We start from the raw sequence: 13,651 nt of genomic DNA, 5'->3' as shown, positions 1-13,651 counted from the left end.
AATAATAAACAAATTTTAAGAAAAAAGTATATATTGCTGATTTAAAAATTTGTACTTTCCAGATATAAGAGAATCTTTCCTGTCAAGCTAACTATGACTTACAGAAATTTGGTGAATTATCCCCTTATAAGTAGAGTTGAAATATTTATGTTTTTCTCCCTACTGGATCCCTCCAGAATTCAGAAACTTTTAGTGAGTATTCTTATTTTCATGGCAATATAGTTACTGACATAAGTTCAATAAGAATCTGTTCTCCTTGTAATAGGACACAATTGGAAACATTGGTTATAATACTAAGCTTTAACTAAATGTTATATTTGAGAGAGATATAAATAGACTTAGAGACAACCAGATAGCTTTAAGGAACTTAAGTTGACCCTATGGAGCCAATAAAGCCTACTGGAAAAATCGACCTGGTACCTTGCTTATAGGGTTCCCAGCAGCAGGTAAGAAAGGTTGCTTCCTGGCATGCACAGGAACCTCAGGATATTTTGGGGACCTTGAGAAAAGAGGAATTCACCCAAATCTATAGGTATTTCAGGAAAAGTCTAATGGTGAGTCCTTGGTGTGGCTTCTTAGCCTCAAGAGGCTTTTAAAAATTCAATCTTAGATTCCTTATGGAAGGTTCCAGCCAAGCAGATTTAGAAGAGCCTGTATGGTTAATCACTACCATTGACGCACTTATGTAAATAATCAGGCCAACTTTATTGAAATTAGATTTGGTTTGCAGATGAATTAGTCTTGCTGTAGTTATCTTTGATTATCTTTGATAAAAATGAGCAAAATTGTAGAGGAAATATTATGTTTCAGTAATATACCTTTTTGGGTATAAAATTCTAGTGCTATTAATTGTCTTTGAGATTTTGTTTTCTCAAAAACTGGACTAGATCTTGAATTCTTCTAATTTACTCCAAAATTCATCTATAACTCCTCAAACTAACATTTCCAATTTTCTCCCACCCTTTTGATTTGGATTCATTGAGAACTAAAACTGCCCTTTTCCCGAAGCCATGCAAACTAACTCTGGACAACTTGATATAAACTTAGGAGAAATCACCACAACCATTCATGTACTGCTGCTGTGTAGGTCATTCAGAAAGGCCACCAGAGACATTCAAACTGCAAATCAGGAAAATCTATTTTATCAGATTGTTACTGCCTGCCCTCACTCTATCCAAAGATGCTTCAAGCTGGATATCTAGAAATCTTGACCAGCTGCCTTCAGAATTCAGAAACTGGGATTCTAATCTGCTCCAATTATTAACCTTTGTTTTTCTTTTTTTTCCCATAGAAATGCCTCTTATTAAATATTTGATTGCTTGCACCATAGGCCTAACTTTGGGAGCCCACCTGCATCACTGTCTCTTGAAATGAGATACAACTGTTTAACTGAACTAGCCTATTCTCAGGACTGAGACTCTGCTTCACTGAGCTGGAGCTTAACTTGTAGACTGTGAAAGTTCTTGGGGAAGTTTTGAGTGTGTAAGGGAAGGGGTTCAGAGTAAGTCTCCCCAAATATGCTACTTTGACATGTGGACTATTTTCAGCTGAAGGCACTCAAGACCCAGCATACTCAAGAAAAATTTTTACCTCTCCTTAAACTACCTAAAAGAATTTAGATAGAAGGCTTGGCCCAGAAAGAGAGCTTTTACCAAGAGATAACTTTTTTTTCTGTGTGGCAGATAACTAATTACCAAATATCTGCCCTTCTTACTGTTCTGTGACTCACCATCCTCCTCTTTGAAGCCCTAGACCCCTATCCTATTCCTTAGCTCAAGATGGCATATGAGCCTCAATCGCCAGGCTCACTGTTAAGTATCATAGTCTTACGGGGCCCCCATATGTGTATAATCAACTTTGTTTTTCTCTTGCTAATGTTTTAAGTTAATTTGATTATTAGAAACAGCTGAAGAATCTGAAAGGGTTGAAAGAGAACTTTTTCCTTCCTGACAATCTCAGGAGGTACCATTCTTTTAATATAAATAATCAGTTTCAGTGACAGAACTTCAGAAACCAGGACCATTAGATTGTGGGGTATTTCTGGAGGAGGTTTCATGTATTTGTACATTACGCTATGTAAAGAGAAAGGCTGGTTGGCTGTTTAATTTTCTGTTACTACAATTTCTTCTACCTCCCATAGCTTACTGTCTTTACTGGTAAAAATTTTCACTATGTATATAAGGACTTTTTTTAATCCATGTATTTTAATCCTTTCAGACAGCTCCGTCTCATAGAACTTTGATGATATGTGTGCTCTGTGATACATTAGCCACTAGCCACATGTGGCTATTGAGCATTTGAAATGAGGCTAGTGCAACTGAGGAACTGAATTCTCACTTTCTGTGAAAGAAAAAATTATTCATGACACCTGTTGAAAATGATGAGTTAGGAAGACTTTGTTCACAGTGAGTGGGGTCTACTGTAATAGGGTTAGGGACCACTGCAATGGGTTTTGCAGTGGTGGAGAGATTGAGCTCAACTTCTTTTTTTTTCCTTCCAAATTTTTATTTAAATTCTAGTTAATATATAATGTAATCTTGGTTTCAGGAGAATTTAGTGATTCATCACTTACATATAGCACCCAGGGCTCATCATAACAAGTGCCCTCCTTAATGCCCATCACCCATTTAGCCTATCCCCCAGCCACCTCTCTACATCAACCCTGTTTGTTCTCTATCGTTGAGTCTCTTATCATTTGCCTCCCCTTCTCCTCTTTTCCCTTCCCACAACGTCATCTGTTTTGTTTCCTAAATTCCACATATAAGTGAAATCATATGGTTGTCTTTCTCTGATTTATTTCATTTAGCATAACATACTCTAGCTCCATCCATGTTGCTGCAAATGGCAAGATTTTATTCTTTTTGATGTCTGAGTAATATTCCTGTGTGTGTGTATGTGTATGTGTATATATATATATATATATACACACCACATCTTTATCCATTCATCAGTTGATGGACACTTGGATTGAGCTCAACTTTGAATACAGACAGGGCAAGTGGGAATTTATAGTCAAGGCGCAAGGTGAGGGGGTCAGTAGATAGAAAATTACTAAGAGGTATTATAAAACAAAATTCAATTGAGTAAATTTTAAAGATAATATTGGCTTTATTCAATGATTCATGAATAAGGCATCATCAAATCTAGCAGACAAAAATGATCTGAGGAGCTGTACAATTTGAAAGACGTACAGGCAAGAAGGGGGCAGGAAAAAGTTGCTTATACGAGGCAAAAAAGGAGATTGGTTATTGCAAGGTTACTTTCCTTCAGAGGGATGGCAGGGGTCTATCAACAGATTGCCTAACTAGTGCTGATCAGGTGACTCCTAATTGACTCATTTAAGATCCCATTTCTGGGAGAGCTGAAACAGTAATTAAGTGTAGGTTTGGTAACGAGGCTTAGCAAGCAACTCCATTTTAGGAGTTTTGTCTTGTTTTTAACACAGAAAACATCAGGGGCATTCTGACTAAACTGACCTAATAAGATTCTTGCTGCAGGCAGGCCAGGGTGATCAGATATCACCCGGGGGATAGTGGAAGATGAGGAACCTGATTAAATATTGAGGGTGATCAGATATTGAGAATGGGGGATTCTGGATAAACTTAGTAAGATTCTTGCTAAAATTAGACAATGCAGAGAAACAGGGAAGTCCAAAAGTCAATGCTTAGTTGAAAAAGTGCTCAGAAGAACCTGAGTAGAATTTGTTCAAGGAGTGACTCTTTGTCATTTCATTTAATTTTAATTAAAATTTAAACATCCAGGCACTGGGTGGCTCAGTCAGTAAGCCTCCAACTCTTGATTTCGGCTCAGGTCATGATCTCGGGGTCTTGGGATCAAGCCCCAAGTTGGGCTCTGTGCTCAGCAGGGACTCTGCTGGAGATTTTGTCCCTCTCCCTCTGCCCCCCCCTCAAAAATAATAAATAGGGGCGACTGGGTGGCTCAGTCGGTTAAGCCTCTGCCTTCAGCTCAGGTCATGATCCCAGAGTCCTGGGATAAGCCCACATTGGGCTCCCTGCTTAGCAGGGAGTCTGTTTCTCCCTCAGCGGCTCCCTCTGCTCATGCCGTCTCCTTCTCAAATGAATAAGATCTTTGAAAAAAAATAAATCTTTAAAAAGAAAAATAAAATTTAAATGTCAATACTGGGTAGCACCGCTAAAAGTTTTCTAACCCTTCACATTTCTTAGGAAGATGTGACAAAATACTATAAGCATATGGTTTACCAACAATGAATTATCTTAATCTGAAGAGATATGATTTCCACAACCAGCATGTTTGTGCTGTAAAATATTATTTGTTCTTTTTATAGGTAACATTGATTTTTAAGTTGTGTGACATTTACTTAACAACATGTATTCTCCATAACTCCGAAGAGGTTGCCTCTCCTTTTGCTATAGTGGCTTATTTGGCACAAAACCCCTAAGGCATACAAGAGCTGGCATCAGGGCTGGTTTGTACTCTCCGAGGGAGCTGAGAAATTTGTTTCAAAATTGGACACAGGTCTCTAAGCTGACCTAGATGACGTTTAAAACGAAAATACTGCATTAAAAAAAATTAAGACTAAAGAGAGAGAAAAAGAGAAATGGGGCAGCAAGAAGTAAGGTCTTCCCAAGGGAATTTCTTGGTCCGCTCCACTCCTAGGAAACTCGCGGTACTGTATCTCCTCCCCGGGGCCAGCGGCCACCTAGCGCCCAACCTCCCCCAGACAGCAGCCTCTGGGCGGTCCCCTTGGCCCCGCCCTCTCCCCACCTGGGCGCCCTCTGGACACGCCTCCTCCAAGCGCCCCGCCCCGCCCCGCCGCAGTCCGACTCCCTGCGGCGCGAGTCGGCGCGCTGACGTCCGACGCTTCAGGTACTTTCCCCGCGGCCGGCCGGGCCCGGCGTGGGGGCGGGGCAGGGAGCGGAGCGCGCATGCGCCGCAGCGCCAGCGCTCTCCCCGGATCGTGCGGGGCCTGAACCTCTCCGCCGGCGCAGGCTCCCCTCGCGCCAGCTCGCTCCGGCCGTCATGTCTGCCACCGTCGAGCGGGAGTTTGAGGAGTTGGATGCTCAGAATCGCTGGCAACAGCTGTACTTGGTGAGTCTCAGGGTCGCGCAGCAGCCACAGCCCTCACCGAGGACCCGGGCTCGCGCCCGCCGGCTCCCTCCCGCCTCCCCCGCCTTCTACTCGGGGCGGAAGTGGCGGCGCGCGGGCCGCGTCAGGCGCGCGCCTGCGCCGACCGAGTCTGGTTCCTTCTGAAAAAAGACTTTGGGCGGGTGGGGGTGGGGGGGGTGCTCCTCGTGAGCGCAAGCGCAGAGTTAGTTCTGGCAGGCGGCTCCACAGCGGCGCCTGGTGGCGGGCGAGACGTACTCCGCCGCCCGGGGGGGGGGGGACCGAGGAGATCCGCGGGCTGTCCGAGAGGTTTCGGGGGCGCCGAGAGAAGGGCGGTGAGGCCTCGCGGGGGCGCGGGCGGGCGGCGGGGAGCCGGCTGCAGCCTGGCGGGAGTTCTCGCGCCCAGGTGGCCGACTGACCGCGGATACCTTTTTCGCTAGTCAGGTGTTCTGTGGCTGGCTGAGCGGAGGCCGGCCGCGGCACCCGTTTACGACGGCGCAGCCCGCTCTGGCCTTGGTGTTAACGGGTGGCTCCGGGGCCTCTCGAAATGGCAGTGCCTAAACCGTGGTGACGGCGGAAGCTCCCGGCGAATCAGTAATCTTAGTGTTTTCAGAGAGCCCAGTGTCTCAGCGCGTGGGTCGTCCTCCACAAACAGCTTCCAGGAACGAGAATATCTGGCTTTGGTTGTGTTAGTTAAAAGAAAGAATAAGGATGTTCTCTTTTAAATCTTCTTTACTGAGGAATACTTGACATACAGTAAAATATACAGATTTTATGTATGGAGTTAAGCTAGTTTTCTAAATGTAAACACCTTTGTAAGCACCGACCAGGTCAAAATAACGAACCTTTCCATTACCCCGAAGGTGCCGTCATGCCCCTTCTTCCATCCCATAGACCACCGCTGTTTTGATTTGTTACTGCCGTACAATAGTCTTGCCTTTTATCGAACTCATATGAATGGAATCGTGTAGTTGGATTATTTTGTGACTAGTTTCTTCACATCGACTAGAGAACTGTTTCAATTCATACAGAAATTTATTTCTTTGAAAATGATTTAGTTGCCTGTACTCTACTGCTTAATCATGAGCATATTATTCCCAAGATTAAATTGAGTGGTGAGTTAAATGTTGCTTCTGTTGTTTAGTTCACTATACAGAAAAAGAAAAAAAAAGTTTTCCTGTAAATCTGGATGATTCTGGGTTTCTCCCCGTTTAAATTCATTTAATTAAAAGACAGTAAAAATTGTTTCTTTGTCATTATGATCAGAATGTAACATTTTTTTCTTGAACACATTAGCAGGGATTCACAGGAGTAGAGTATGTTAGAATAGAGTACCAGCGTATTGGTACTCTGTTCTAACCAATAGAGTACCAGTTGGTACTGGCTTTACTAATTGTAGAAAATTTCAAATGCAAATTCTAGTAGGGATCTTTATGTGAGAGCCTGCCAGCTAGCTGTGTCTTCTACAGGTACATTTGTTTAAACAGAAGCTACTGTCTCCAAGTTGCTAGTGATATATCAAAATACAGATTTGAGAAGAGAAAGGTGAATGCTACAACTTAATTCAGCTTAACATTTTGGTTAAGCAGTTTGATTTGTGTGGGGTGGGGATAGCATTAATATCTTTGAAAATTTAATGAACACTGTAATCCTTCTCACCAGAAAAATGCACTTTATTATATCCACTGAAAATTTCACATTCAGTTTCAAGGAATTCAGGAAACCCTTCCATGGACTCATGCCAAGGAATCCTTTAGTGGGTTAGTCAATGCTCTTACTATTTTTTTTTGTAATGGAAAAAGAAGAGCATTAGTTTGGTCAGTAGAAATCATGCAAAACATACTGGTGTTATAATATAAGTGGGTCACAAACCAAGGTTAGTAATGGAAAGCAAGTCTAGGAAAAGGTTTTCCTTTGACTCTAGAATATACATTCAGCCATACTACATGTATATACTGAGCACCCGTGGTGTGCCAGTCCCTACTCTGGGCCTTTGAGATTCGGCACAGAATGCAGCAAAGTTTCTAATCTTGAGCAGCTCACAATTCTAGGACTTGTTCTTTTGATGGCCTCATCCCAATTCCCTATTTTCATTCATTCACTCCTAACACATTATGTATCAGTGTTAGACTGAGTCCCAGCTCCTGAGGATCCAGCCTGATGGGAGTAGTAAATAGGTAAGAAGATGAAACATAATAGTAAGTAAGAAACGCAAAAACTAGTTTTAAGCACAGGGTGTTGTCTAATCACCCAAAGGGGTGCACCTGGGAGTTCTGGTGGTGCAGGAGGTATGGCCTTACCTAAGTCTTAAATGACAAATTGGCTTGATGAAGAGAATAAGGGAGGGGGAAAGAATTAGTGTTCCAGAGAAGGAAGGAATATGTGCAGAGGCACAGAGCATAGAACACCAAGAGGACTACCAACAAATTAGCCTCATGAGGAGTATGGAATGAAGTTGAGGTGCTGGAGGGATAAGGCTGGAGAGTAAGACAGAGCCTATTAGGTGCCTGTAGATCAGACTATGGAATTTGAGCTAGTTGATAGGACTCCTGGAGGAATTTTAAGCCTGGAAGTAACCATGGTCATACTGTATTTACTTTTAAAAAATTTTTTATTTATTATTTTTTTAAGATTTTATATATGTATTTGACAGAGAGAGACACAGCAAGAGAGGGAACACAAGCAGGGGGCGTGGGAGAGGGAGAAGCCGGCTTCCTGCTGAGCAGAGAGCCCTGATGTGGGGCTCGATCCCAGGACCCTGGGACCATGACCTGAGCCGAAGGCAGACACTTAATGACTAAGCCACCCAGGCGCCCCCCAAAATTTTTAACTTTATTTTATTATTATTATTTAAAGGTTTTACTTATTTTTTGTCAGAGGGTGAGCGAGCGTACAAGCAGGGGGAGTGTGAGGCAGAGGGAGAAGCACGCTCCCTGCTGAGCATGGAGTCCAGTGTGGGACTCAGTACCAGGACCCTGGTATCAGGACCTGAGCCAAAGGCAGATGCTTAACCAACTGAGCCACCCAGGCATCCCTTTACTATATTTACTTTTTAGTAAGATCGTTTTAGTGTGATTGATGGGGCTATCCGTGGGCAGGTGGTACAGGGAAGTAGTCTGTTGGAATAAACCTGAAGAGAAGTGTCGACCTGAACTAAGGCAGTGGCAGGAGGAATGAAGGGGAGATAAAGATTTGAAGTGGTAAGGGGATAAGATGTGTTTGGTTCAGTTCAGTTTGGGATGCCTGTAAGGCCTCAAAATGGAAATAGTTTAATATATAAATATGGATTTCAGGGGAGGTTTGAGCTGTAAATAGAACTTTGGAAATCATGAGCGCATAGGTGGTGTTTGAGGTCCTAAATGTGAGTGAGATCATCTAGGGAAAATACGGAGGGTTTGGAAATGATGAAGGCCAACAATTAAGGGTGTAGGTAAAGAAAGGAGCTTGCAAAAAAGACTGGAGAGGAATAACCATGAAAGTAGGGAGAAAATCGATTGTGGGTGTGAAGGGAATTGATGGTCCAGAGGCCACATGCAGTAGATGGGACAAATAAACTCAAAACTGAAAGGGCCCATTGACTTAAGTGGATGATCAGCAGATACCTTTATTTTTTATTTATTTTTTGTTTTTTGTGGGGTTTTTTGGTTTGGGTTTTTTTGTTTTTAGAGAGGGGGAGAAAGAGAGGGAGGGAGGGAGGAGGGCAGAGGGAGAGGGGGAGAGAGAGAGAAAAAATCTTAAGCAGGCTCCATGCCCAGCATGAAGCCCAATGTGAGGCTTGATCTCACAACCCTGAGATCTTGACCTGAGCCAAAATCAAGAGCTGATGCCTAACCCACTTGAGCCACCCAGGTGCTCCCAGATACCTTTAAAGAGAACAATTTCAGTGGAGTACAGAAGTCAGATGCTGGCATTGAGAAGAGAAGGTGGGAAGAAGTACAACCAGATAAGTGTAGACCATTCTTTTAAGAAGGCCAACTTGACCGATGGAGTGGGGAAGGTAGCTAAAATGAAGCAGTTACGTCCCTATTTACTGAAAACCTTCAGTGGTTTTTTCACTGATCATAATGTAAAATTCAGATTCTTATGTGGCTCACAAGACCACATGGTCTGCCTCCCCATATCCCTTTCTTCCCTCTTTCCACTGGTTCTGTTCCTTGAAATGTATGTGTCCATTCTTCCCTGAGGGTCTTTATAATTGTAGCTCTCTCTGCCTTAGCACAACTTCTCCCCCTATTTTCCCCATTAAGTACCTCCTACTCATCCCAGAAGTCTCACTTCCTTGGCCGAGGGCCTTCCTGTCCCTCCCCTGCAGGATATGATCCCCTGTTACATACCCCATAGCGTTCCACGACTTCCCCTTTCATAGCATTGTGGTGAATGTAATGCGCAGCAGATTATTTAGGGAACGCAAATTTGCATTAAGCTAAACCGCTATTACTTGAGTAGGGGAAAAGTGCTTAAGTGGGCTCTCTGCTTCATCACGAGATTGGGTGATATTTGTGTTAATTTTTTTTTGTTTGTGGCAGTGTTAACTGGATTAGGAAAAGAAAGGCTTTGCTCTTGGGCAAAAACTAGATATAACTAAAAGTTGGACTTGCTTAGTGGTGTGAGAACTTTTACTTTGTACCTTACTGAAATTCTTGCAGGAAAGGAAAAATGAATTGATTATTTTGAGTCTGAAACTCTTTGGCCTCTTACGCGTTTTATCCAGTTTTGAACAGTTGCTTTTATAACATAGCTTTTGATAATAGGAGGTTTCTTGGGAATAAATTATGGGGTCGGAGGAGAACAGACTATGAATCTTCTGCACTGTCTCATCAACTTCATTCAGGCAGTTCCAGTGCCTTGTGCAGTGTTAGGCACTTAGTGGGTCATTATTTGTTGAATAATGACTTCTTACCAGAGAAGGGTGACTTGATATGTTTTCACGGGGGAGGAAGGGAGAATTAGCTTAAAGAGAGAGGTTGGAAGTTGAAGAAGTAGCAGGGATTACTGTTGGTGCCAGAAACCTCGAAAAGCAGGTGCTGATGGGAGCAAGAGCACACAGATGGAAGAACTGGCCTTGAAAGGGTACAACTGGCAGAAGTGAGATTACTGGAAAATTCTAATTTGGTTTGACTGACAAACTAATGACATTAAGGTAGTCTCAGGTTAACTGCTTTTTGAGAAATGTTCATGATTGCTTTTTTGCCTTTAGTCACTGCTGATTGCTGTCTGAATCAGGCTGGGGTATGAGAAGGGCAGAGAAAGAATGAAGTTTTGTGAGCTTTCAGGGAAGGGAGTAAAACTGTAGGGAAATGGCAAAAAAGCGCCATGAAATAATGTTTCTAGTAAATGGTGGCTCAGAAAGAATTTGGTTGACTAATCAGTTTAGGAACCATGAAACTCTTAACTGGTCATTTTTCTTTATTAGAAATTTGTAGTTCAAATACTGTCAGAGTAAGGACCATTTGTGAGTCAGCTAAGTTTTAGAAGTAGGGTATCAAGAGAAGTCTATTTTTCTAGTATTTATAGTGGGTAGCCATAGGATAAACCAAAGCTTTCTTACTCTAAACAACTTCCTTTGCAGTGTGTACTACACATTGTCCTACAATTGCTTAATCTTAGGGTTTGGGGTTTCACATGGTTGCATGTGCTCTTGCTATACAGACTCCTTGAATTTCCTTAAAAATGGCCTGCTTTCTCACACTTTGGATATACTTTACATAGGTTGGATGTGTTCTATGCCTTCCTTATCTACCTAGGAAACCTCTTCAAGACTAGCCTCTGATCTTCTTAGGCAAAGTTATGTGATTCCTGAACCCTCTATATTCTTTTATTAGACTATGAATCACATCGTTTTATAACTGTCTACTTGTGTGTTTACCTCTTTGAGGGGTGCTTTGTTTTTCTTTGTTTCCCTGCCATTTGCCTGTAGTTCTGAGACATTCACTAAATAAAAGCCTACTGCTCCCCTTTTAAAATGTCAGCACCTTGGGGTGCCTGGCTGGCTTGGGGAGCATGTGACTATTGATCTCAGGGTTGTGAGTTCAAGCCCCACCTTGGGTGTAGAGATGAAAATCTTAAAAATAAATAAATAACATGTCAGCACCTTGGTTTATTCCAACCCCCTCATTCACACCTGAGGCGATGCCTGTCTGACATGAGGTTGGGACTTAATGTAAGGTTACCACCATATCCAACAGTGACACAGATGGGACCCAAATTTAGTCCTTATGATTCTCATTTCCGTGTTATCCCAATTTGCCAACGTGACTACTTACATTGCTTTCTCCTTAAGATTTACTTGAGATTAGTGACACGGAGAGAATCATTTAAATTTTTCATAGCAAGGAGAGAACACAATGTGTTATAATAGGTGGGGTCATTTTGGGATTGGAGGACTTTAAAACAGTATCTGGGATCCATGGATTAGACTGGAAAGTGTTTCCAAGTCCCCTGAAACTGTATGCTAAATTGTATGTGTGAGTGTATTTGGGTATTTTGTTTCTAGGTGATTCCATAGCTTTTGTTCTCATATGGATCTGACTCCTCAATAGGTGAGGACCACTGCTTTAAGGGAAAGCAGCCTTGGGAATGGTGCCCCAATAGAGAATATATAACTAGAAATTATGACTCTGTTTTGCCTCTGATGTATGTTCTGTAGTTACTGATACCTGCCTGCAGTTGTGGAAATCCAGACAGTCACGTTTGTCCTCTTGCCTTTCTAGCTTGCGTTTTTCAATTTCTTTTCTTTTCTTTCTTTTTTTTTGAGGAGGGGCAGGGGGAGCAGGAGAGAGAATCTTAAGCAGGCTCCACACCCAGCATGGAGCCTGTTGTGGGGCTCCATCTCACAACCCTGAGATCATGAACTGATCAAGATTCAGATGCTCAATCAACTGAGCCACCCAGACACCCCTCAATTTCTTGATTTTAACCAGAATCTCCAAGAACTCAAGGAATCTCCCAGATTGCTACTGTGCACATAATTCCCTATTCCCAGTTGGAGACCTGTTACAGCTCTTGCAGTCTCCTCTTCTCCTGTCATTCTGTCTCCCTGTTGATCACTTAGTGCTCTGTTAAAGTTGGTGTTTCTTGGTGGTAAGCTGTTGGGGCTTGTTTATTTTTTTTTCATTTAAAAGATTTATATTTATTTTTGTTTGTTTATGAGATAGCATGAGTGGGGAGGAGCAGAGGGAGAGTGAAAGAAGCATACTCCTTGCTGAGCACAGAGCCCGATGTGGGGCTTGATCCCAGAGCCCTGAGTTCAAGACCTGAGCTGAAGTCAAGAGCTAGACCCTCAACCAGCTGAGCTGCCCAGGAGCCCCTGTTGGGGCTTGTTTAAACCAACTGGCATATTAGAACTTTTCTACTACTCCCCATTATTTTGGGTAACGTGCTTAGCTATGTACTGTCAGTCTAGCACGTAAATAAAACATAGTGGCTGATAACTGAGGAAGAAATATGGCTCAGCAGGATAATTTTAAAGAATATAAATTCTGACTCTACTGTTCTGAGTAGAATACTAATTAAGGATGTTCTAGCTTGCCTGGCTATTGTCTGAAATAGCTGTTAAAAATGAATGTAGTGCTATTTTAAATGTATTTAATGTAGTTCTAATTTAATGTTCTGTTTATGGTATAGTAGTAGTAATGTTCAGGCAGTTGTTTTGGCTTAACAGTGAAGTCCTTGCTTTTAAAGATCTTAAAATCGGGGCACCTGGGTGGCTCAGTCGGTTAAGCATCAGCCTTTGGCTCAGGTCATGATCCCAGGGTCCTGGGATCGAGCCACGTGGTGGGCTCCCTGCTCAGCCGGGAGTCTGTTTCTCCCTCTCCCTCTGCCTGACCCTCGCTCTCTTCCCCTCTCTCCCTCTCTATCAAACAAACAAACAAATAAATCTTTAAAGATCTTAAACATCTTTAAACACCTTTAAAATGAAACCTCTGAACAAGAGGAATGTCTGCATACATAAAATCCTCTAAAATTTAGTATGTGATTTCAAACTGTTGGGGTTGATGACCTCTGGGAAAGAAGTCCTGGTCAAGAAACTGATTTCAGATTAGACACTTTAATCTGTGGAAAGTGTGGTATTTTCATGTTTGTTTTAATGTACTCTTATTCCTTTTGCAACCAATATGTCTGATTTAATATGCTCTTTGTTATATCAGTTTAATTTGGTTTATGTCACTGCTCATTTGTAACTTTGTTTCAAATTGCTTTCATTTCTTTGAAGAAAATCTCATATTGAATTATTTTATTCTTTCACTGTATTTGAACAGTTTTATACTCTGAAAGCTGTCAGTTCCTCTTTGCAGTTTCTAGTTGACCCTTGAACAATACAGGGTTAGGAGCGTCAGCCCCCTGCACAAAAATCTGCATGTAACTTTTGACTCCCTAAAACTTAGCTATTAATAGCCTACTGTTGACTGGAAGCCTTACCGAAGACATAGTCAATTAACACATATTTTATATGTTATGTGTATTATATACTGTATTTTTGTAAGCTAGAGAAAATAAAATGTTATTAAAATCATAAGGAAGAGAAAATAGCCATTTTGTTCAAGGGTCAGCTGTACTTAATAGTGCT

The 13,651-nt window shown here is 42.1% G+C and overlaps 1 protein-coding gene across 2 annotated transcripts in view; it reads left to right on the top strand.

The window, feature by feature from the left end:
• The first annotated feature begins 4,886 nt into the window (after nt 1–4,886).
• PTPN2 (protein tyrosine phosphatase non-receptor type 2) overlaps nt 4,887–13,651 on the top strand; it is an 88,356-nt gene continuing 79,591 nt past the window's right edge. Inside the window, exon 1 of one of the 2 annotated variants that reach the window (XM_028089333.2) lies at nt 4,887–5,070. In XM_028089333.2, coding sequence (XP_027945134.1) covers nt 5,002–5,070 — 69 coding nt within the window. In that variant the 5' untranslated portion in view covers nt 4,887–5,001. The remainder of the gene's footprint in view (nt 5,071–13,651) is intronic. The other variant, XM_028089336.2, reaches the window with a different exon arrangement.

This window comes from Eumetopias jubatus, unplaced genomic scaffold (genome assembly GCF_037043125.1).
Source record: "Eumetopias jubatus isolate StellerSeaLion01/CBP00866 unplaced genomic scaffold, mEumJub1_p1.0 scaffold_16, whole genome shotgun sequence".
NCBI classification, from domain to species: domain Eukaryota; kingdom Metazoa; phylum Chordata; class Mammalia; order Carnivora; family Otariidae; genus Eumetopias; species Eumetopias jubatus.
Note: the sequence above shows the minus strand (reverse complement) of the source record. Positions and strands in the feature narration are given on the sequence as shown.